The sequence below is a fragment of the Schistocerca cancellata genome, chromosome 1 (assembly GCF_023864275.1).
Source record: "Schistocerca cancellata isolate TAMUIC-IGC-003103 chromosome 1, iqSchCanc2.1, whole genome shotgun sequence".
NCBI classification, from domain to species: domain Eukaryota; kingdom Metazoa; phylum Arthropoda; class Insecta; order Orthoptera; family Acrididae; genus Schistocerca; species Schistocerca cancellata.
Window position 1 is genome coordinate 751,547,962 of NC_064626.1, and position 26,675 is coordinate 751,574,636.

The 26,675-nt window shown below is 41.9% G+C and overlaps 1 protein-coding gene across 1 annotated transcript in view; it reads left to right on the plus strand.

The window, feature by feature from the left end:
* The window catches only part of LOC126100560 (uncharacterized), a 167,739-nt gene extending 159,521 nt beyond the window's left edge, over window positions 1-8,218 (plus strand). The window contains exon 9 of the mRNA XM_049911216.1: window positions 7,910-8,218. Coding sequence (XP_049767173.1) covers window positions 7,910-7,949 — 40 coding nt within the window. The 3' untranslated portion in view covers window positions 7,950-8,218. The remainder of the gene's footprint in view (window positions 1-7,909) is intronic.
* Window positions 8,219-26,675: the final 18,457 nt, after the last annotated feature.

Consider the following 26,675-nt stretch of genomic DNA (forward strand, 5'->3'; position numbering starts at 1 on the left):
GAAGTCACAGGTTTTCGTCGTATTTAAAATCAGTAAATGAGTCAAAATCATCTATTCATTCACTCAATGACCATACTGGCACCGAAACAGAAGGCAACAGAGAGAAGGTCGAAATACTGAATTCGGTCTTCCGAAATTGTTTTACGGTGGAAGATAGTAACACTCTCCCTCCTTTCAATTGTCGTACGAATTTCGACATGGCAAGTATTAAGATAACCGATGGCGGAATAGAAAAACAACCCCAATCGCTTAGTAGTGTAAATGCATCAAGACCAGATGAGATACCTCTAAGATTCTATAAAGATTCTGCGAAAAAGCTTGCTCCCATTCTAGCAGTAATTTATCGTAGATCGCTTGAGCAATGAAGAATGCCTAGTGACTGGAAGAAAGCGCGGGTCATTACTGTTTTTAAGAAGAGCTGTAGGACAAAAAATGGTTCAAATGGCTGTGAGCACTATGGGACTTAACATCTGAGGTCATCAGTCCCCTAGACTTAGAACTACTTAAACCTAACTAACCTAAGGACATCACACACATCCATGACCGCGGCAGGATTCAAACCTGCGACCGTAGCGGTCCAGAATGTAGCGCCTAGAACCGCTCGACCAACCCGGCCGGCCTGTAGGCCAGATACAAACAATGACAGACCTATATCTTTGACGTCAATCTATTGTAGAATTATAGATCACGTTCTATGCTCAGGAACTATGACGTTTTTGGAAAATGAAAATCTCATCTTTAAAAATCAACATGGATTCCGGAAACAGAGATCCTGGGAAACTCAGCTTGTTCTGTTCCTCTATGACATACACAGCGTGATGCCGTGTGCCTCCTTCTTTTAGAAGGTTAGAAATGTGATAATCTTAATGTTTCCAGGCACTGGGAATACGGGCGATGGAGCAAGCAGACGAACGTCAGGTCTCCTTGCACACATCCATGAGCCTTTCTTCCATTTCTGATTTTAAATGTTTTGGAACACACCTCGCACACACTTTCTCAAAGATCAGTACGTTATGAATAATATGGTGGGCTGATACGATACCAGTGTTGATCGTTACTCCATTATCACTCATCGTAACACTCTTGTTTTCCCGTATCAGCTCACCAACTCTGATGTGTTGTTGTCCGTGACTTCACATACAGATCATCCTGGGCTTGGCTAATCTTCAACACTTCTTACACCCCGTTTGTACTTATCTGCCCACTCGTACTTGACTCAGACAACTTTTACAATGTTGCTCCACCATCCGACTTTGAATTTCTATCAGTTTGAACCCTTCAGTTGACAGAAATCTAATGCACTACGCTGATCCACTTTGGTGCAAAACTTCACTGATTCCAAGCATCACATTCGCGAGGCAGGTCTGCAGTCACTCTGATAATCTTTCTAAGACACCTCCAAAAAATAAGAAAGAACCACAGGCTTTGTCGAAGTTTTATATTTTTATACCGTTTTTCCATTTACACATAAGCGCCAAAGAAACTGGTATAGGCATGCGTATTCACATACACAGATATGCAAACGGGCAGAATACGGCGCTGCGGTCGGCAACTCCTATATAAGACAACAAGAGTCTGGCGCAGTTGTTATATCGGCTACTGCTTCCACAATGGCACGTTATCAAGATTTAAGTGAGTTAACGTGGTGTTGTAGTCGGCTCACGAGCGATGGGACACAGCCTTGCGGAGTGGCCGTGCTGTTTGAGGCGCCATGTCACTGATTGCGCGGCCCCTCCCGCCGGACGTTCGAGTCCTTCAAGAGCATGGGTGTGTATGTCGTTCTTAGTTAGTTTATGTAGGGTTTAAGTCTATGGACCGATGACCTCAGCAGTTTGGTCCCTTAGGAATTCACAAACATTTTGATGGGACACAGCATCTCCGAAATAGCGATGAAGCCAGAATTTTCGCGTACCACCATTTCACGAGTGTACCGTGAGGATCAGGAATCTGGTAAAACATCAGATCTCCGACATCACTGCGGCCGGAAAAAGATCCTGCAAGAACGGAACCAACGACGACTGAAGGGAATCGTTCAACGTGACAGAAGCGCAACCCTTCCGCAAATTGCTGCAGACGTCAATGCTGGGCCATCAACAAGTGTCAGCGTCCGAACCATTCAACGAAACATCATCGATATGGGCTTTGGGAGCCGAAGGCTCACTCGTGTACCCTTGCTGACTGCACAACACAAAGCTTTACGACTCGTTTGGGCCCGTCGACACCGACATTGCACTGTAGTTGACTGGTAACATGTTGAATAATCGGACGAGTCTCTTTTCAAATTGTATCGAGCGGATGTATGTGTACGGGTATGGAGACAACCTCATGACTCCATGGACTCTGCTTGTTCAAATGGTTCAAATGGCTCTGATCACTATGGGACTCAACTGCTGTGCTCATCAGCCCCCTAGAACTTAGAACTACTTAAACCTAACTAACCTAAGGACATCACACATACCCATGCCCGAGGCAGGATTCGAATCTGCGACCGTAGCAGCAGCGCGGCTCCGGACTGGAGCGCCTAGAACCGCACAGCCACAGCGGCCGGCGACCCTGCATGTCATCAGGGAAGCTCAAGCTTGTGGTGGCTCTTTAATGGTGTGGGGCGTGTGTAGTTGGTGTGATACGTCTAGATACGACTCTGACGTGAGTCGTACGTAAGCATCCTGTCTGATCACCTGCATGCATTCGTGCCCATTGTTTCCTTGTGCAATCCGACGGACATGGGCAATTTCAGCAGGACAATGCGACATCCCACTCGTCCGGGATTGCTGCAGAGTGGCTCCAGAAACACTCTTCTGACTTTAAATACTTCCGCTAACCACCAAACTCCCCAGGCATGAACATTACTGAGCATACCTGGGACACCTTGCAACATGCTGTTGAGAAGAGATCTCCACCCCCCCCCCACCCTCCCGTACTCTTATGGACTTATGGGCAGCCCTGCAGGATTCATGGTGTCAATTCCCTCCAGCAGTACTTCAGACATTTTCGAGTCCACGCCACGCCGTGCTGCGGAACTTCTGTTTGCTCGCGCGAGTCCTACACGATATTGGGCAGGTGTACCAGTTTCTCTGGCTCTTCAGTGTATCTACTGAATGACCCTTGTTGTACTATAAATATATATATATCTTGGGTCTGCACAAAAGGAATAAGTTTATCTTTGAATCCGAACAGTGCGTTCTTCCTCCTAGTACATGTTACACTGAAGTACGAGATAGAATCATTCGAGTAGAAACTGACTAAAACGAATAACTGTTCACTAAATGAAGCGATGTCAGTTTAAGCATGAAATGTGCGTACATGAAAGGTAATAATCACTTGTAGTGCATAAGATCGACTTGTTCCGACATCTATACTCCGAAAGTCACCTTATGGTGTACCACTATACAAAAACATTGGTAATGCGAAACCCAGGCCGCACTCTTCACGAGTGATTTACAGAGAGTTAGGGATAGAGGTAGTTGTCTGTATTCGGTGTTTCTTGATTCCGAAGATGATTACTGTTGAGTACCATACCAATGCCTAGGAAAGAAAATACGCTGCCTGGCAAGAGACGTGAGGTACACAGGAGACATTTTCGCATGTCAGTGTAACTTCGCACACGTACACACCATGGACTGGTATGTAAATCATTAGAGTTGCAGTTTCCTGTGACTGGTAGAACTGTCAGCACAGTGCATTAGGCATCAGTGTTGTTACTAGGCCTGGTAGGGTAAACAGACTGACTCAGCTGCCGCTACCGTTGTCGTTTTATGCAACCCGCAGTTGTACATCTGTCTTTCATAAAACACAGGCGAGATTTTCATATGCTATCGCTCACTATGCGGAAACTATTAGTCCTACAGGAAAAATTAGCAGGACCTTTCCGTACGAAATTTAATGTAGTTAAATTTTGTACTGGGATACGTTGTCGATGAAGGCCACGATTTTCGAGTTATTCAAGAGAAATGTACACCAGTGATCTTCAAACACACCTCTACCCCCATTCATACCTAACCAGTCAGGATTTCTAGTATGTTGTTCGTGGCATTCTCTACTATCACTGTCCAAAAATTTCAGACTGCAGGAACTATTCCCGATATTCGCCCTTTTCTGGTCTGTATCTGCATAGCCGGCTACTTCGTTAACATTACTAATTTAAACGTGCCCGTGAGGGCAATGAACGAAAAATTACTTTTGTAAGCTAATTACGTTGACAATTCGATCCCTTAGAACCAGGGTACTTTCGTAGATAGATGGTCTGACAAACACAACGGTGTAATTGTTTACCCTAAACAACGAAAAATGTGAGGTCATCCACATGAGTGCTAAAAGGTTACACGATAAATCAATCAAACCTAAAGGCAGTAAATTCAACTAAATATCTAAGAACTAGAATTACGAACTACTTAAATTGGAAGGAACACATAGAAAATGTTGTGGGGAAGGCAAACAAAAGACTACGTTTTATTGGCAGGACACTTAGAAAATGTAACAGACCTACTAAAGAGACTGCCCACACTACGCTTGTCCGTCCTCTTTTAGAGTACTGTTGCGCGGTGTGGGATCCTTACCAACAGGATTGACGGAGTACATCGAAAAGTTCAAAGAAAGGAGAACGTTTTGTTTTATCGCGAAATAGGGGAGAGATTGTCACTGAAATGGTACATAATTTGGGACGGGCATCATTAAAACAAAGGCGTTATTCGGGGAGGAGGAATCTTCTCACGAAATTCCAATCACCAACTTTCTCCTCCGAATGCGAAAATATTTTGTTGACGATGACCTACATAGGGAGAAACGATCTCCATGATAAAATAAGGGAAATCAGAGCTCACACGGAAACATATAGGTGTTGGTTCTTTCCGCGCGCTATACGAGATTGGAATAATAGGGAACTGTGAAGGTGATGCTATTAACCCTCTGCCAGGAAATTAAATGTGATTTGGAGAGTATCCATGTAGATGTAGATGTACTTTATGCTATTAAAATTCACTAATTTGGCAACACAAATGAAGAATTTGTTACACAAACGTCAGATTTATAATTTGTAAGTGTCCGACGAAGGCGGTGACCTAAAAAGACCAGTGAATGAAGGCCAAAAAAGGTCGAACGTGTAAAATAATCCGTGCGATCGCAAATATTTGTACAGTGCTAGGAGTGGGTGCCATGAACAAGACAAGATAAATTCCGATCAGTGGCAGCTGTGTTTGGGAGTGGGGGTACATTTGAACGTCACCTTTGTACGTTTTTCTTGAATAGCACGAAAATGTATCCCAGAACAAAATTTAACTACATTAAATTTCCAAAGAAAAGTTTGTTTATTTTTCTGTAGCAGGAACAGTTCACGCGTAGCGAGCGACAATATGTGAAAATCTCAAGCGTGGTTTACGAACGCCAGCTATAACATTAAAGCTTGCATGAAACGAAGCGGCAGGGGCAGCTAGATCACCCTGTATAAGGGGCATGAATAGCATCGGATGTTGATAGATCACTGAGAAGAGCAGGGAGATGATGTGTACTCGTGTGTGAACGCGTTATCAGGACGTGATAGCGTTTGGAAGGACCACATTGTAGGCCTGCATTTTGGCGGCTCGTCAAACTATGCAATATCCATATTTGTGTTCATTCGGATTTGACAATGGCCCAATGTTAAATTGCATGAAATCGTGAGGCATACTCGCCGTCAAGTTCCTGATCGACCATGTCTCACCAGCACAAGGAAGAACTACCGAATTCCACCAAGCACAACATAAGCCCTTCATATCAGTGCCTACACTCCGAGGACAGGTAATGGACACCACGCTGTGTCATCCCGCCTCATTGGTCGCAACTAGCAGCAGCCGGGAATTGTCGTCGCATGCGTAGGGTGCCGTTAACACAACAACACAAGCGGCTGTTTTTGGAGTGGTGCCGTGACTATGAAGCGTGCACTGGCGTTGAATTGTGTTGTATTGTTTTCTGTGATGAACAGAGCTTCTATGCTACCCTGGATGATGAAGTTTTGTTTATGGGGCGTTCAACTGCGTGGTTATCAGCGCCCGTACAAATTCCCAAACTTTGCTCAGTCCAATATCGCCACTATCATGAATGAGGATAAAATGATAAAGACAACACAAACACCCAGTTATCTCCAGGCAAGTGAAAATCCCTGACCCCGCCAGGAATCGAACCCGGGACCCCGTATTCGGGAAGCGAGAGCACGACCGCGAGACCACGATCTGCGGACTCTCTGCTACCCTGGGAGATCACTGATGGCGAGTAAGGCAATGGGCTGGGGAGAGGTCCCATTCTTTCAATGTTTTGGAGAGGCACAGGGTGTTATGTTGTAGAGAACCATCTGGAATGACTTAAGGGACGGCTGGTACTAATCGTGGGAATTCTGACGGCATATCGTATGTCTCGGATATCGTACGCTTTCATGTGTTACCCCTCGTGTGACTTTTTTGTGTTCCTTCACACATGTCACACTGTCTGCACGGTGCTGAGCTAACCTGTTTCACCGGAATACGCCACATCTGCCTCCAATAGACAGGTGTTCGACAACAGCTCCGTCCCAGTATCTGTATCAAGATATAAATGACTAGTTGCATAAGTTTTGGATCAGATTGGCTGGAGACGGGATACAATGGCTTTGAGACTCCCCTCCCAACGTAATCAGAGCATGCATCCAGCCATTTACACTATCAACCTGTGAAATTTCATTTCGTTTCCTCGAACACTTCTGGGTGCGTCGCCTTTCTTGTCAGTAGGTGTATGTTCTTATGGCGAATCTAGGCAGGTGCTTACTAGATTTAGAAACTTTCTGTTACGTAGAACCGCTGTCTAATGAAACGAAAGTAACTTCACCTGTGTTCCACGAAAGTGTGATAGAACCGTTATAATTTGTAGTATACATATTCCAGTGATTTAGTGAACTCTGACTTTGAGCTGTTGTTGGGCTCTATGAGGAAGCATTAACCAAGAACCATATCGGGTCTGATCTCTACAAAATATGTGACTTTTACAAAGATAGGCTACTATGTTACCCCAAATCTAAGTTTCGTTAAAGAAAACTGAAGTCATTGATTTATTGGCTCTGAGCACTATGCGACTTAACTTCTGAGGTCATCAGTCCCCTAGACTTATAACTACTTAAACCTAACTAACCTAAGGACATCACACACGTCCAAGCCCGAGGCAGGATTCGAACCTGCGACCGTAGCGGTCGCTTGGCTCCAGACTGTAGCGCCTAGTACCGCACGGGCACTCCGGCCGGCCATTATTTATTGATCACATAGTGGGAAGTTGGATTTCGGTCCCAAAATATATAGTTAAAAGTATTTTTACTGCCTATGGTAGGGTACTGTTCAAGTTCGAACCATATCAGGTTGGATTCAGAAGATGCATCAAGAGTAGACCAACAAGGGCATTACTTGTTTTGTAATTACTCACTCGTTTTGCTCAACAGACTTTCTGTGCTAGTTCAGCTGGCAGATACCTTCCTCAAAACCTCTCAAAGATTTACTTCGAAAAATCTAAAATCTTTTTCAGTATGTAATTACTCAAATTTTTCAGCCTGCTAACACTCTTTAGCCTCGAATAGGACATGATGATAAAATTAGACTCATAATTTGTGGGACAGAGACATGGCAGTAGCCATACTTGCTTCGCTTCATCCGAGAATGGAACGGAATAACATTTAGTACAATAAAATGTATCATATGTCATTTAGTTTGCAGAGTACATACTGGGACCAGGATACAGCTCAGGTGCGCCAAATGACTATCCTGCCCAATTACAATGTGCAGTGGCATGAAACTTTTGTGTTTATTCTGTCATGGTAATAGCTTGTTTATTTACTGACATGGCTACTGGTTTAAGTAGAAATGTAAAAACCTGTTACTACCTGGGAATCTGTGCAGATTGCTTGTGTTTTCTTTTACAGAGTACTCGGAATCCACAAACGGTTGTTCTACCTCGAGTAGTACGAGTAGATCGGCTGCCGAACCAATGAGCAGCGCAAGAAATGGGACTTCTGCTTGCAGTGTACCAAGATGCAGGAAATAGTCTTCGAACTCGCGTGCTGGAGCTTCTGCTGTTATCCTACGGATTGGTGCGGAGATCATTGCCAAGGAATCTACTGTATAAAATACTTCACAAATCTGACCGAAACGTGACCTGTTAGCTATTCAATAGCGCACTCCTCGTTATCAATCTTACATACTATAAAAGCTTTATGTGGGTTTTTAAACCCCTGCCTACAAAAAAAATTAGACCAAAAATTACGTCCTAAGAAGTAGAAGCTGACAGTTTCATCCAGAACTTCAAACATGTTTCTCCTCTTCTTTATACAAAGTCTAATTTGACTGATAGTAAATGCCATGAGAGCAATGAATTCAGTGTCTGACGCGGAGTCGTACACTTACAAAACAATTTACAGTGATTTTAAAGAATTCCAATATTTTGTTTTACAGCAAAGCACATTACCTTGGTCATAGCTTTGTAGTTTTATGTTCTACTTGGACGTTTCTCATATGCCTTAAATATCATGCACTTTTAAGCCCTTTATTATTGTTGCTGGACGAAAAGTAATGACATTTAACAGATGTGGTATGTTGCTCTCCTTGTTTCTTGTTCTGTTACTAAAGAACTCAACGTAGACAGAACGTCAAACACGAATCTCCTTTCCCTCCTACTGTCGAGGTTCATGTACAATTTGTCTGCGATAGCACTTACTTTTATCGGATAATAAAAACATACATCCAAACTATCTTAGAGATTTATTTTCATTTATTAATAATTTCATATTATTGCTCTTTGGCTTAGGTAGAACATAAAATATAAAATAGATATTTACAATTAACAAAAGATAATTAAAGTGCATATTTTTTTATGAAATACTGTCGAAACAAGCTTAAAATGTAGTAAAATATTACTATAATTCACAAATGTTTGTACATTGCATTCTTGACTTTTGTGTGAATGATGTTATAATTAAGAATTCAGTACTGCTTCGACGAGCAGGCAGTATATACTATGAACGATGGGGAACTCCAGTTAAGATTGATGAAAGTAAGGAAGGGCGGGATGGTGAACCGCGGAGAAAGATTGCTGTATTGGCCGACAGGGAGCGAGATAAAGTGGCTGACAACTGAGAGAAGTGTGAACAAGAGGCAGGACTCTGGATCGGACAGACTGAGTGTTGAGACGTGGTATTAGGAATCGGGGTAGCATACTGAAACCCTGATCGATAATGCTTATTAGGTGAGGTGGAACTATGGTTAGTAATACAGGCAGATGTCAACACAGAGATTTACGTCGGGTAGTGGTATCTTGTTAAATTGGCTTGAGACAGATATGGAATGTGGTAAGCTGGAGCAAGGGGAGAATACGTTCATAAGGAAAAATTAGCAGTACAGGGTTGGAAATGGTTAAAGAAAAATTGGATTTTATTCTTAGAGTTTGTATAATATACAGAATTCTAGAAATGTTCAAAGAATTTGAGGAGAAGAAATAATTTGGCTAGCTGGTGTGGGAAATAAAAGACAGATGTGGGTGATGGGGAAGTGCAAGGAGTTTGAGGACTTGAAGGACTGTACAATTTAAGCAATATGGATAGGCTATCTCAGCAAAGGTTATGATATAAGAAATTGTGTAGGATGTGTGAATCCTGCATTAGTGATATCTGTAGTTTCTGTTTACTGTAAGTTTTTTGTTGGGTTTTTAATATGTGTGGTAACCAGACTGGTTTATTGATTGGAGCTGAAAGAGAGACCTATATTTTCTAGTGTATTTGCAAGAAGTATGGGATAGTTGTGGACGGTGAGGCGGAATTTAATTTAGAGTCCAGTGGTTATGCTTGGGGATGAAACAGTTTAGACGTAATTGAAGGGAACTGAAGACGAAGGTGTTGGTGTTGGCATAACGAGAACTAGAATGTGAGCAAGTGATTTAGGTGTGTGAAGATAGAGAAATGGAAATTACATCGATCTTTGGGGCATCCTTGCCCATAGATGGAGGAATGGGGCTGGTTATGGTTGACAGTGATTGAAGAAGGATAACATACAGTAAAGCAAAACAGTCCTCCAAAGTGGTGAGCTATATTTACGATTTTAAAACTGCAAATTTTAGGGAAAGCTTGCAGCAGTTAGACTGGGATGAGGTGTACTGGGAAAAAGAAATCACGTAAAAAATCATGGATTACTAAAGAGATAAAAATATTTTGTAACCGGGAAATGGGAATATATCTAGTAGCAACAAAGAGTAATGACTCAGAAACAGTCAAATATTATACAAATTACTGTACCATGTTAAGAAAATTATTAAAAAGTTCAGAAATATGTGTATTACGTCTGAAATTAGCACCTATGACAATAAAATTAAAACGATCTGGAATATTATTGAAAGGGAAACAGGGCAACCAAGAGCGCAGGAAGGCTATTTAACCATCAATCTGAATCAGAAGTTTACTTAAAAAACGTCAGAGGTTGAAAATACTTTTAATAATAATTTTTTAAATGTTTTGGAGAAAATAGGATCCAGATGTTCATTAGAAAAGGTAAAGCTATACATGGAAGAGGCAATACCTATGCAGTTTGATGAAACTGAAATTCTGTCCACTTCTCCTTCTGAAGTTAGGAAAATAATAAACTCGCTCAGAAGCAAAAGCCCACAGGGAATTGACGTCATCTCCAACAAAGCACTAAAAGCTTCTTCCCAACAGATAAGTAGGATTCTCAGCCATATATGTAATAGCTCACTGAAACAGGGCATTTCCCCTGATAGACTGAAATAAGCTATTGTTAAACCATTGCATATAAAGGGGGCAGGCTGATGCCACGAACTACCACCCAATCTCATTTCTGACAGATTTGTCCTAAATTCATGTAAAAGTAATGTATTTAAGAGTCGCTTCACATGTTTGTAAAAATAAAATAACAACAAAATGACATTTTGGTTTTCAGAAAGTTCTCTAAAGAAAATGCTATATATGCCTTCACTGATCAAGTATTAAATACTCTGGATAAACGGACATCATCAAATGAGATTTTTTGTAATCTCTCAAACGCTTTTGACTGTGTAAATTATGGAATGCTTCTATATAAACTTAAGTATTGTGGTATGAGTGGGACAGTGCACAAATGATGTAATTCATATTTAACTGGAAGAGTACAAAAGGTTGGAATAAATAGTTCACATAACGCACAATAATCAACAGGAATCAAGGATGGGGTCCCAGAAGGTTCAGTCTTGGGTCTCTTCTTTTTCTTACTATACATTAATGACTTGCCACTCTTTATTCATGAAAATGCAAAGCTAGTTCTGTTTGCTGATGATAATAGTATAGTCATCACACCCAGCAAACAAGAATTATCTGAGGAAATTGTAAACAATGTTTTTCAGAGAAATATAGCTAAGGCAGAATATTCCAAATTTTTGGGTATGTGCATTGATGAGAGATTGCGTTGGAAGAAACATATTCATGATCTACTGAAACGTTTGAGTCCAGCTAATTATGCTTTTACGGTTACTGCAAATTTTGGCTATAAACATATAAGTAAATTGGCTTACTATGCCTATTTTAATTCACTGCTTTCGTTTGGGATCATTTTTGGGGTATTTCATCATTAAGGAAAAAAGTATTCAGTGCACAGTACTTCATGTTTGCCTACTAGAATAAGGTTTCAATGGGCGATTTCTTATTCAGAAGGAACAGCAGCATTTCAAAGGTTCTGAAAATCTCAAGATGCAAGCCATCCTATAGAATGTTCAAGCGTATCTGGCGCCTGCAGAGAAGACTAACTTCACTTTATAATTGTGGATAGTGAAATCATAATTGAATGCTGTGTAGCGTGTCTAAGGAAATGTGAATTAAATAACTCGTGCCGGCATGGGTAATATTAAATCAATTTCTGGCCTCTTACATATGTACTTTAAGCTGAGAACAAAGGGTAGTCATAAAAAGTTACAGCACATCTAACCTGGAGTTGTCGGATCATAGTTTGTTCTCATCGGGAAGAAGCTAATGAAAGCGGTTTGTGACGGTGAGGCATTTGATCGCATACGGTTTCCCATTTTACTTTTGTTAATTGACAAATGTTGTTTAAATCCTTACATGTCTGTTGCCCAGAACGGTCTATCTTTGCCTATAGATGATTGTAAATGAGTCGCCGTAGTATCAATGACATGTAAACGTAATTCAAATGAAGGACACTGTCCTGTTCTTGGGTAAAGCAACGATGACTCGCTCATAAACAGGTCTCATTTAAACTCACCATTGCGTCCACTAGTTTTAGCACAGAGAGTCATTACAGCCACTCATGTGTTAAGTTGAATAAACATTTGCGAATCGTGTTTATCTCTCACAGCATGCTCAGTTGCAAATCGAGAAGAGAGGTCATTTATGACACTAAATACCTTCAGGAGGATAATGCATAAAAACTGATTCTGAGAGATCTATATGACTGCTACGTGTAAGTTACGAGGAGAATAAAGTAATAAACTTTAGCTACGACTACTGGTGTCTCAAGTCACACAGCGAGGCGAAGGATGATTTGAACGTCAGATGAATACACTAAGCAGATTCAGAAGGATGTGGGTTGCAGTAAGTACTGGGAGATGAAGAAGCTTGCACAGGATAGGGTAGCATGGAGAGCTGCATCAAACCAGTCTCAGGACTGAAGACCACAACAACAACAACAACGTTACTTGCAGAACAAAAAATGGTTCAAATGGCTCTGAGCCCTATGCGACTGTCTCAAGTCACACAGCGAGGCGAAGGCTGATTTGAACGTCAGATGAATACACTAAGCAGATTCAGAAGGATGTGGGTTGCAGTAAGTACTGGAAGATGAAGAAGCTTGCACAGGATAGGGTAGCATGGAGAGCTGCATCAAACCAGTCTCAGGACTGAAGACCACAACAACAACAACAACAACGTTACTTGCAGAACAAAAAATGGTTCAAATGGCTCTGAGCACTATGCGACTTAACTTCTGAGGTCATCAGTAGCCTAGAACTTAGAACTAATTAAACCTAACTAACCTAAGGACATCACGCACATCCATGCCCGAGGCAGGTTTCGAACCTGCGACCGTAGCGGTCGCCCGGCTCCATACTGTAGCGCCTAGAACCGCACGGCCACTCCGGCCGGCACTTGCAGAACACTGGTATCATCGTCAACTACTTTGTGTGAGTACACTGAAATGGTAATAATCATTTGCTTTATCCAAGTACGTAGTACGCTTTATGCCAGTTTGATATTTATTGCAACCCGTCTTCATGGCGTGCACATAGATAATTTCATATTACTTACAATTATTATTACAGGCAATACTAATTTAACAAAGTTCTCCACAGCTTGCCAGTGTCTCAGATAAAAACTGATGTATTCATCTCTACCTCCTACATCAGCCATGAGAAAACAAATGTAGCTGTTCTTATATTACTTTCATTCACTTCCATTATATAAAGCAACTGTGAGGTGGCGGTTGAGCTGTTTAGCATACCCCCAAGGTGCTGTAAGTCCGATTCCCGGTAATCCACAGGAAAGAGAAGCCACTCATAACATTATGCACATTTCAAAGAAACAAGGTCAAGCAATGGACAACATTTTATTAAAGGAAAATTACTACGAATTGCCCAGTTAAGGTGAAAATAGGATTACCATACCTCACACGGATATATTAAGGAAGAGACTCACCAAACTACAAAAGGAAACTAGCGGTCACTGTGGCAATCGGGTATATTGTCATAAGATATCAAACAAAATGATTTACTCACTGAATCAAACATATAAACATTTCATAATTTGTCAAGGGAATACAAACTATAGCCTCGGCACATGTGGGTGGCCTTATTAAGACATAATATGAATCTGTACTGCGGATACGGCCAATGACTACCGCAGTGGCTCCAGAAAAGCAAGAATAACCACCACTACTTTCGCGAAAGTACATGATGGTGCGACTAGCTGGCTGCGAATGTTAAATCTGTGCAGTGACACCCTGGTGCAAATTAACTAGCTTCACGTCCCCCTTGCCGATGGCTCATGCTTACCACTGTTAAACTATGCGACTTTGAAAGACGGTTGCAGTAGTGGTTGGAAATTCTAATTCAGGAGAAAGAAAACTGGCGTTCTACGGATCGGAGCGTGGAATGTCAGATCCCTTAATCGGGCAGGTAGGTTAGAAAATTTAAAAAGGGAAATGGATAGGTTAAAGTTAGATATAGTGGGAATTAGTGAAGTTCGGTGGCAGGAGGAACAAGACTTTTGGTCAGGTGATTACAGGGTTATAAATACAAAATCAAATAGGAGAAATGCAGGAGTAGGTTTAATAATGAATAAAAAAAATAGGAGTGCGGGTTAGCTACTACAAACAGCATAGTGAACGCATTATTGTGGCCAAGATAGACACAAAGCCCATGCCTACTACAGTAGTACAAGTTTATATGCCAACTACCTCTGCAGATGATGAAGAAATAGATGAAATGTATGACGAGATAAAAGAAATTATTCAGGTAGTGAAGGGAGATGAAAATTTAATAGCCATGGGTGACTGGAATTCGTCAGTGGGAAAAGGGAGAGAAGGAAACATAGTAGGTGAATATGGATTGGGGGGAAGGAATGAAAGAGGAAGCCGCCTTGTAGAATTTTGCACAGAGCATAACTTAATCATAGCCAACACTTGGTTCAAGAATCATAAGAGAAGGTTGTATACCTGGAAGAATCCTGGAGATACTAAAAGGTATCAGATAGATTATATAATGGTAAGACAGAGATTTAGGAACCAGGTTTTAAATTGTAAGACATTTCCTGGGGCAGATGTGGATTCTGACCACAATCTATTGGTTATGAACTGCAGATTGAAACTGAAGAAACTGCAAAAAGGTGGGAATTTAAGGAGATGGTACCTGGATAAACTGAAAGAACCAGAGGTTGTACAGAGTTTCAGGGAGAGCATAAGGGAACAATTGACAGGAATGGGGGAAAGAAATACAGTAGAAGAAGAATGGGTAGCTCTGAGGGATGAAGTAGTGAAGGCAGCAGAGGATCAAGTAGGTAAAAAGACGAGGGCTAATAGAAATCCTTGGGTAACAGAAGAAATATTGAATTTAATTGATGAAAGGAGAAAATGTAAAAATGCAGTAAATGAAGCAGGAAATAAGGAATACAAACGTCTCAAAAATGATATCGACAGGAAGTGCAAAATGGCTAAGCAGGGATGGCTAGAGGACAAATGCAAGGATGTAGAGGCTTGTCTCAATAGGGGTAAGATAGATGCTGCCTACAGGAAAATTAAAGAGACCTTTGGAGAGAAGAGAACCACTTGTATGAATATCAAGAGCTCAGATGGCAACCCAGTTCTAAGCAAAGAAGGGAAGGCAGAAAGGTGGAAGGAGTATATAGAGGGTTTATACAAGGGCGATGTACTTGAGGACAATATTATGGAAATGGAAGAGGATGTAGATGAAGACGAAATGGGAGATAAGATACTGCGTGAAGAGTTTGACAGAGCACTGAAAGACCTGAGTCGAAACAAGGCCCCGGGAGTAGACAACATTCCATTTGAATTACTGATGGCCTCGGGAGAGCCAGTCATAACAAAACTCTACCATCTGGTGAGCACGATGTATGAAACAGGCGAAATACCCTCAGACTTCAAGAAGAATATAATAATTCCAATCCCGAAGAAAGCAGGTATTGACAGATGTGAAAATTACCGAACTATCAGTTTAATAAGTCACAGCTGCAAAATACTAACGCGAATTCTTTACAGACGAATGGAAAAACTGGTAGAAGCCGACCTCGGGGAAGATCAGTTTGGATTCCGTAGAAATGTTGGAACACGTGAGGCAATACTGACCTTACGACTTATCTTAGAAGAAAGATTAAGAAAAGGCAAACCTACGTTTCTAGCATTTGTAGACTTAGAGAAAGCTTTTGACAATGTTAACTGGAAAACTCTCTTTCAAATTCTGAAGGTGGCAGGGGTAAAATACAGGGAGCGAAAGACTATTTACAGTTTGTACAGAAACCAGATGGCAGTTATAAGAGTCGAGGGGCATGAAAGGGAAGCAGTGGTTGGAAAAGGAGTAAGACAGGGTTGTAGCCCGATGTTATTCAATCTGTATATTGAGGAAGCAGTAAAGGAAACAAAAGAAAAATTCGGAGTAGGTATTAAAATTCATGGAGAAGAAGTAAAAACTTTTAGGTTCGCCGATGACATTGTAATTCTGTCAGAGACAGCAAAGGACTTGGAAGAGCAGTTGAATGGAATGGATAGTGTCTTGAAAGGAGGATATAAGATGAACATCAACAAAAGCAAAACAAGGATAATGGAATGTAGTCAAATTAAGTCGGGTGATGCTGAGGGAATTAGATTAGGAAATGAGACACTTAAAGTAGTAAAGGAGTTTTGCTATTTAGGGAGTAAAATAACCGATGATGGTCGAAGTAGAGAGGATATAAAATGTAGACTGGCAATGGCAAGGAAAGCGTTTCTCAATAAGAGGAATTTGTTAACATCGAGTATAGATTTAAGTGTCAGGAAGTCGTTTCTGAAAGTATTTGTATGGAGTGTAGCCATGTATGGAAGTGAAACGTGGACGATAACTAGTTTGGACAAGAAGAGAATAGAAGCTTTCGAAATGTGGTGCTACAGAAGAATGCTGAAGATAAGGTGGGTAGATCACATAACTAATGAGGAGGTATTGAATAGGATTGGGGAGAAGAGAAGTTTGTGGCACAACTTGACTAGAAGAAGGGATCGGTTGGTAGGACATGTTTTGAGGCATCAAGGGATCACAAATTTAGCATTGGAGGGCAGTGTGGAGGGTAAAAATCGTAGAGGGAGACCAAGAGATGAATACACTAAGCAGATTCAGAAGGATGTAGGTTGCAGTAGATACTGGGAGATGAAGAAGCTTGCAGAGGATAGAGTAGCATGGAGAGCTGCATCAAACCAGTCTCAGGACTGAAGACCACAACAACAACAACAACACTCTGCTCTAAGTCAGAGACATCTCCCTCTGTGCATATCTTCAACAGTTGCCTAAGATGAAGTGCGTTCGCAGTGATATCCCTGCAGCAAGTGTTTCTGACTTTACCAAACTTAGCAGGTTCTGCTAGCATAGGAATCTCACCGGACAGCTGCAGTAGACCTTGAGTTCTCACCAATAATAATTTTACCAGTGGAAAAAGCTGCTATTGGAACTCAAAAAAACGCGAATATGTTCGTGTTTATTAAAACGACTGGCTGAAAAGTGGGGAACTGGCTGCCTCATTCTGTATTGCTCAGCACCTTTAAAAATTTTCCCAAAAATTTTGGCATGCAAACTTATGCGCCCTTCTTTGAACATGCAACTCACCTCAAACTCCAACAACCTATCCTAACTGTAACTCACTCACACTCACTAGTCCATTGCTGTAAGCGGCTCATATCCATCCGCTCTCAGTTAGCCTTTCTCAATCACTCAATTAGCCCAGCTCATTTTCATTATCTCTTTGTCCCTCTCTTTGTTTCCTGTGTCCCAGTCGCAGTCCCCTTCGTTCTGTCCTACTACTACAGTCTCCTCTCTCTCTCTCTCTCTCTCTCTCACTGTCACGGTCCCCTCCTGCTCTCTCTTACTGCTAATACCTCATTCCTTCCTTTCCAATGCTGCTGCCTCTTCCCACTGTCACTACCTCTCTCTTCCTCGTTGTCTTTGTTATATATTCTGTCTCTCACTATCATTGGCTCTCATCCACTTCCACTTTCTGTTTCACTTAATTCCTCCCCCCAGGCAATCTGTCCTTCACTCTTTTCGTAGCTCTGTTCTGTCACTGTCAACTGTGTTCCACTGTCACCGTATCCCTGTCTTTCTCTCAAACTGCCATTGTCTCCTTCGCTCTTTCTATAACACAAACACTGTCTACTATCTTCCAGTATTTATTACTTGTCAGTCTCTTTGCCACTGCCACTGTCTTATTCTCTCTCTCAGCATAAAAAGGCGCGAATATATTCGCATGCTAAATTTTTTAGATAATTTTTAAAGAGACTGAGGAAGGCATAATGAGGCAGCTGATACCCCACTTTTCATTTAGAAGCTTTTAAATAAACAGGAACATGTTAACATTTTTTGTGCTCTGATAGCTGAATTTTTCCGCTGACTCCCTTCTTTTCCCTGCTGTAGCAGGGCAAGTAGCACATATGAAAAGAAATGCGTTGGTTAGTACAGTTTAGGTAGTATATTTATCTGAAACTGAAATAACTTAAAACTAATTTTACATGTCAGACCGAATTTTTTATGCAAAAAAGTTCCGAATATGCTCCAGTGCTACAAAATGGGGTCGGCAGATGATAACGGAGACACTTTAGAGCATATTTCTCTGTGCAAAGTCACATTATAAACTACATTTCCGCCTCAAACCGGATTTTACGTGCGTATTTTACGTGTGGTAAGGTACCTTTGTAATTTGGAAACTGATAAAGATATGCAGAAATTTTGGAGGCTGTTCGAGGTCGTAACCTTAGGAATGCATCGTGAAAATTACAGTCAATTGCTGTCCATAGCCATCTCGGAATCCGTGTAGAGTTTTGGTACCAAATGACAAGTTTTTGGGGTGTTTCTCGATAAAGGACAAAGATGTTTGAAAACAGTGAGATGGCTGTTCTAGACAAATGCCTAGAGAATATACCGCTAAAATTTTAGCAATTTGTTATGGTTATTTATTACTTAAATCCCAGCTCATAGCGGATTTTACATGTAGAATAGGCTAATTTTCGACGTCTGTATCTCGGAAACGGATAAAGATATCAATAAAATTTTCAAGGTAGTTCTAGATCGGAATCTTAGGAACATATCGTATGAATTTCAGCCATTTTCTGTACGTAGCTGCCTTGGAATCATAGGTTGGGTTTTGGTCCGCTGGTAACGGCGAAAATATGGTAAGAAATTGTTTTTATGGGGTTTTCCGAGGAGCCGCCCATGAAATAATGGTGGCTCCATAAGTCCCATCACCTACCGTACACCAAATCAGATGCAAAAAGAGCCAACCGATTAGCTCCATTTGCCTAAGCAGGAGGAAGTGTGTGATATTCATGCTTTGATCCTGTACTGTATGACAGTGACAAAAAGACGAACCTACTGTTGGGCATAAAAAGCCTTGCACCTATGAGCGTGCAGGAAAACACGCTTTCTGCCGAAATACCTGTAAATACTGTGAGCCCTTGCTCAGATTCCTCAGCTGTACAGCAGCGTCCAATGTCTAGCCTCATGGTCTGAAGCGCCGTGTTTTATCCTGGCCTTCAGATCTTATCTAGCCAAAAGAATTCCTTTTAGTCTCTCTCAAAATGCAGTGTTTACGGAGCGCAGTCTGCCCTCTCCCGAGTTCCTGCTGCACGGACACGGGATGTTGCTATTTCCTTGTCCTATATCTGCACGGGGATGGTGTAGTATATCTACATATAACCTATTATTATCTAATTTATATTTTATTTTTATTTTTAATTTGATTTTGGGTTCCACTAGGAAGATATGCGAAGGCACATATCGTTCTTACAGGGTGTTTCAAAAATGACCGGTATATTTGAAACGGCAATAAAAACTAAACGAGCAGCGATAGAAATACACCGTTTGTTGCAATATGCTTGGGACAACAGTACATTTTCAGGCAGACAAACTTTCGAAATTACAGTAGTTACAATTTTCAACAACAGATGGCGCTGCGGTCTGGGAAACTCTATAGTACGATATTTTCCACATATCCACCATGCGTAGCAATAATATGGCGTAGTCTCTGAATGAAATTACCCGAAACCTTTGAAACCGTGTCTGGCGGAATGGCTTCACATGCAGATGAGATGTACTGCTTCAGCTGTTCAATTGTTTCTGGATTCTGGCGGTACACCTGGTCTTTCAAGTGTCCCCACAGAAAGAAGTCACGGGGGTTCATGTCTGTCGAATAGGGAGGCCAATCCACGCCGCCTCCTGTATGTTTCGGATAGCCCAAAGCAATCACACGATCATCGAAATATTCATTCAGGAAATTAAAGACGTCGGCCGTGCGATGTGGCCGGGCACCATCTTGCATAAACCACGAGGTGTTCGCAGTGTCGTCTAAGGCAGTTTGTACCGCCACAAATTCACGAAGAATGTCCAGATAGCGTGATGCAGTAATCGTTTCGGATCTGAAAAATGGGCCAATGATTCCTTTGGAAGAAATGGCGGCCCAGACCAGTACTTTTTGAGGATGCAGGGACTATGGGACTGCAGCATAGGGCTTTTCGGTTCCCCATATGCGCCAGTTCTGTTTATTGACGAAGCCGTCCAGGTAAAAATAAGCTTCGTCAGTAAACCAAATGCATATCGCCGTCATCAATCCTGTGCACTATATCGTTAGCGAATGTCTCTCGTGCAGCAATGGTAGCGGCGCTGAGGGGTTGCCGCGTTTGAATTTTGTATGGATAGAGGTGTAAACTCTGGCGCATGAGACGATACATGGACGTTGGCGTCATTTGGACCGCAGCTGCAACACGGCGAACGGAAACCCGAGGCCGCTGTTGGATCACCTGCTGCACTAGCTGCGCGTTGCCCTCTGTGGTTGCCGTACGTGGTCGCCCTACCTTTCCAGCACGTTCATCCGTCACGTTCCCAGTCCGTTGAAATTTTTCAAACAGATCCTTTATTGTATCGCTTTTCGGTCCTTTGGTTACATTAAACCTCCGTTGAAAACTTCGTCTTGTTGCAACAACACTGTGTTCTAGGCGGTGGAATTCCAACACCAGAAAAATCCTCTGTTCTAAGGAATAAACCATGTTGTCTACAGCACACTTGCACGTTGTGAACAGCACACGCTTACAACAGAAAGACGATGTACAGAATGGCGCACCCACAGACTGCGTTGTCTTCTATATCTTTCACATCACTTGAAGCGCCATCTGTTGTTGAAAATTGTAACTACTGTAATTTCGAAAGTTTGTCCGCCTGGAAATGTACTGTTGTCCCAAGTATATTGCAACAAACGGTGTATTTCTATCGCTGCTCGTTTAGTTTTTATTGCCGTTTCAAATATACCGGTCATTTTTGAAACACCCTGTAGATTTTACTGACGCATAAATGTAGCGTGGGATCCTGTACAATTATTGAAATTACTTAGACGAATCAATGCTCAAAAACAGTTAATTATCATAGGCTATCTACACATATAAAAAAACTATTTCGCCATTTTCAATACGTAAGGACCTACCTGTGATTTATTACGTCTTACTGCAGGTCGAATCTGTGCCTTATTGCACGTAACATAAATCGCCTGATTAAATGGTTAAGTACTTTGAAAATGTCAGTTTCCTACAGATCATGGATGAAAGAAATAATATCGCCGATCTCCAGCGTCGCCTGTGGAAATAAAAGGATAATAATTACAATCATTTGAAATTGCCGCTTAATGGCGGCCAATTGTCGCCGTCCAGCGATGTTCATCTTGCTGCCGGCATGGCGACTGAAATTCTTTTAAAAATGATGGAACAAGCAAACGGGATATGTGGTGCATGTTATAGTTAAAATTAACAACAGCAATAATTTAGACATCTATTAGAGCTCACTGATCAAATAACAAAATATGTACACACCTTATTATATAGATGGCGCATAATGGCTTTCTATTCGAACAAGAACAAGCAAGAGAGTGTCTGGCGCTTTTGTTTCACGTCGATACCAAAAACAACAAAGATAATGATAATGCTTATGTTACAGACAATAGATTTTCTTTGTAATCGCATTTTTCCTAGACTTTCAGTAGAGTTTCTCTTTCATATGACAAATATAATTGCTCAATATAGAGGAAAAATATTTAAGAATTTATAGTTTTCCTAATTTGGGCCATGGGACGTCATAAGGCCCCCTGGAATGCCATAGTCACATGTTCTCATGACCGGGCATGACATTCCACATTATGTGCATGATGCACTTTCACTATAGTTTTTCACTTCGCATCACAATATTTAACATAATTCCAGTCATAGATGTCTATGATTGTCTGATACCTTGAGTTCACATCAATACATTTTACATCGTTCAACAAGGTTACAAAATTTCAACATCATTGGTACATATATTTAAGAAATCTATTTTATTTTACCAGAGATAGTCTGTTATTAACTGAAGCTACGGACATTTCTTATTATCGCTCTCCATTCGGACGAGGGTCCTAAGAGAAACCGCAGCAAAACTGGGCGGAGCGAAACAGACTATCCTTAATCTCTATCTGTTTAGATAATTTGCCAAATGTATGACGATGCCGTTGGTCGATGGCGTCGCCAGCTGGTAGGCGCCGTCGTCAGCCGTCGGATGTTCGTGGGACATTGCAGGTACGGCATCGCGTAGTCGATGCTGCGTCATCATGGATGCGCCCGGCGGGAACGTTCGTAGCGTCGGCTTGGAGGCAGGCACCGCCCCCCGCGTTGATGTTTAACCGCGCTACCGTCCGCCAAGGCTTCATCGGTGTCGCCTCCTACGTTGTCGTCTCCCCAAACAGCTCGTAACGCAAAGGAGTGACCATGAAACAAGTTCGATTACGCAGTATTATTTGTTTAACACACAGATGGTAATTCGCTGTGGAAAAAAATGCACGCATAATTAGTCACTGCTATTGTATAGTTCAGGGCCAGCTCTGAAACTCCACGTGCTAAATTCCAGTAATCACGCAGTTCTGCAAACATGATTGATTTTTTCACTTTTTTTAAATATTCTTAATGTTTCGCGCTATATAAGCGACGTAATGTCGTCACACGCTGTACACTTCACGGTGTCTTAGAACGCTGACTATTCACTGTTTATAACCTGTTCTAAAAACATCACTCCGAGCGCGGCACGTCACTCGCCGACCAAGTGTCCGCTTCGCGTTGGAATGTTGATTGTTGTGGCGAGTGAAACGCTAACTATTCCAAATACATCGTTCGCACAGTTGCCTGAGATGAAATTATACAGTTTTTCCATAATCATCACACTGTGTGCATTTAACCACATCTATTCGTTAAGGACGTCGGCCAAACTCTGTACAAAGTACGGCGATCGTTCACTTAACACTTCTGAGAATGGTTTAATTTCCAGTTATAAATTGGTTAACAAATGACAAAAGAAATGTTTTCTTCGTGTGATAAAACTATAAATTAACAACATTCAGATTTTTGAAGTTACTTGTACCGTGAAACCATTCTCCTTGCCAAATTACATGTTTCTGCGTCAAGTGGAAGTGCCATATAGGTTTCAACTTGTGAGTTTGCAAGAATCAAAATATGTTACATAAATCGCCGTACCCTTTGCTTGCATTGACTTAGAACCTTAGCATTTTTGCACGACAAAAGGACTATAGACCTTAGTATGTGATATAAATTTCAAATCGATAGATTTGCCCGTTCCTGGGAAATCGGATGTTAAGAACAAAGTGACAGAATCGTCAGATTACAATTGACATAAGCTTTTTCGTGATATATAATTACAGATTAATAGTTTCGGATTTTTTCGTATACTTGTACTGTGAAAAATTTCTTCTCGACAAATTTCATGATTCTGGATCAATGGGCAGTACTCTGCAGGTTTTGATGAGAGAACTTGCGAGTATCAAAATATTTTACATAAACGACCGTTTTTTCGATTGCATTGACTTAGACGATTCCCGTAACCAGGAAACCGTAGACGTTGATATGTGACGGAAATTTCAACATGATGCATGTACCTGTTGTTGCCCGCCCGGTTGGCCTTGCGGTCCAACGCACGGCTTTCCGGGCGGGAAGGAGCGCCTGGTCCCCGACACGAATCCGCCCGGCGGATTTTGTCGAGGTTCGGTGAACCGGCCAGTCTTTGGATGGTTTTTAGGCGGTTTTTCATCTGCCTCGGCGAATGCGGGCTGGTTCCCCTTACTCCGCCTCAGTTACACTATGTCGGCGATTGCTGCGCAAACAAGTTCTCCACGTACTCGTACACCACCATTACTCTACCACGCAAACATAGGGGTTACACTCGTCCGGTGTGAGACGTTCCCTGGGGGGTTCACAGGGGGCCGAAACGCATAATAACTTTGGGTTCGGTGAGGGGCGGCGGAGGGGTGAAGTGGACTGCGATAGTCGTCGTGGGGTTGTGGACCACTGCGGCTGCGGCGGGGATGGAGCCTCTCCGTCGTTTCTAGGTCCCTGGTTAACATGTAATACATAGAATACAATGTACCTGTTGTTTGGTAAAAGGGTTTTGAACGGGAGGACAGACAGACAGACAGACACACAGACAGATGGACAACAAAGTGATCCTATAAGGGTTCCATATTCACGGATTGAGGTACGGGACCCTTTTAAAAAAAAAAAAAAACTACAACGGATTCTATCCGCATATGTGGTAAGTTTGCAGCCTCTAGAGCACCCAGAAACAGTAGTATAGTGTCTTGTTTACAGAAGAGTTGTAGTTCAGCCTGGAGAGAGAGTCTCAACTGGACCACCAGGCGCTTCCCTGGAAGAACCCTATAAACATATTAGTATGGTGCAAAGAGTCCGATATAACCGCAGCTGTGACCTGACCTGGTATGGTACCACGTCACGAACGCAGACACCATTCTATATGTTGCCTAGGGCTACTGCGACATCTGCAATCTAAAAGGCCCAACTTGATTCCTCGACTTGATGATGGGCTATCACTCGCTGACGATTACGATTGTCTTCTTCGAACTTCAGTTTCTATGGAATCTTAAGTGACTGTAAAGGCTAACCCTGGAGTTGCAGATTTTTCCACATTGTTGACACACATCTGTTCTGGTGGGGACTGGCAGCGGAGCGTTGCTTATTTTCAGGAGTTGCCATTGTTTCCTAGCATTGAGTTTGTCAATTTATATTTCCGCCTCAGTTGCTCGAAGCGCTGAATATCTTCTCAAATGTTGTGACACCATGCTGGACGGTTAAATGCAGTAGTTTCCCAGCTACCAGTTTCAATTTGACAGCTTTTAATGTTGTTGTTTAATCTTTGTATCGCTTCTGTGATCATCCTAGTTTTCTTTGGCCATTCTTTAGCCGGGAATACATAATTTGTTTTGGTAGGCGGTATTCAGGCATACGAATAATGTGGCCCGTCCAGCGGAGTTGATGCTTGATGATCATGGTTTCAATGCTGGTAGAGTTTGCTTCTTCCAGAATACCTTAGGTTTTTTCTCAGGTAGCTCTGATAGTACTTTTCCAGACATTGTATGTGAATTCTGTAAGTAGTCCATGTTTTGCACCGATAAGTTAGAGATAGTATAACGGTGACCTGGTATACATAGAGCTTGGTGTTAATCCTGATGTTATGGTCATGGGTGAAGACCCTTTCCTGAAGACGACCAAGAGCCGCATTGACACATTTGGGACGATATTGTATTTCAACATGAATTTGCTGAAAGGTGGCTGCCAACGTATGGGAAGTGTTCTGTGTTCTGCAGGACTTGGCCTTGGACTATGATTCTTGGGGAGGGGGGAGGGGGGGGTATGGCAATAAGTTGGGTGCAGGTTGGTGTAAGATCTGTGTCTTCTGGATGTTAAGGCTTAGACCATTGCTTGTGTATGCTTCATCAAATACATTTAGGATAGCTTTTAGATATTCTTCTAAGTTGACTAGAAAGACATTATCATCTGCATATTGAAGTTCAATAATGATCGTAGTGGAAACTTTAATTTTTGGCTCGTAATCTTTTGAGATTGAACAAACCACCACCATTCCTGTAGTCTACTTCTATGCCCTTTGACAGCGTCCCGTCTACAAGATGAAGTTTAGTTCCAACAAATATTGAAAAAAAAGTGGGAGCTATCACACAACCAGGCTGCACACTCGTTGTGATTTCTAAATTCTCTCCAGGGCTATTGTTGACAAGAACCAAGCCATTCGTGTTATTGTGCAGTAGTCCAAGGATGTTAATGTACTTCACATGACAACCTATTTTAGCTGAGATCTTCCAAAAGGCTTCTCTCATGACTGATATTGATTTGATGATGATTTTTTTGTTTGTGGGACGTTCAACGGCGTGGTTATCAGCACCCGTACAAATATCCAGTCTTTGCACTTTCGAGTCTCACCAATTCCTGAATGACTATCAAATGATGAGGACTACACAAGCACTCAGTCGCCGGGCGGAGAAAATATCCGCCCCAGCCGGGAATCGAACCCGGATTCCCCTGACCCAGGGCCAGCAACGCTATGCAGTAGACCATGAGCTGCGGATCTTTTGGCTGAGTCGGAAGTCTTGACAAGATCTATGAATGACATGTATACAGGATGCTGTGGTTCTTTACACTTCTCCTGCCTCTGTCTGGCACAGAAAATCATAATTGTGGTACTGCGATTAGGCCGAAATCCACATTGTGTTCAGGTAAACAAACTTCAGCGAGAGGCATCAGGCGGTTGGATAGAATTCGAGCAAAAACTTTTCCAGCAGCAGCTGTTCTGTCATATTTTTCGTAGATGATAACTATCAGTGCATCTCTGAAATCAGGAGGAATGATTTCAGTGCTTCATATTTTGACAATGAGAATTAGCATTTGCTCAGCAAGGATACGTCCATCTTCCTTGAAACATTCAGCAGGGATTCCATCTTATCCGGCGGCTTTGTTATTTTTGAGTTGCTTAATAGTTTTCTAAACTTTTTGTAGACAAGGACTTCGCCAAGAAGAGGTTTTATAGGTTCTTGGCGGAACTGTAGAAAGTGTTATTATTGAGGA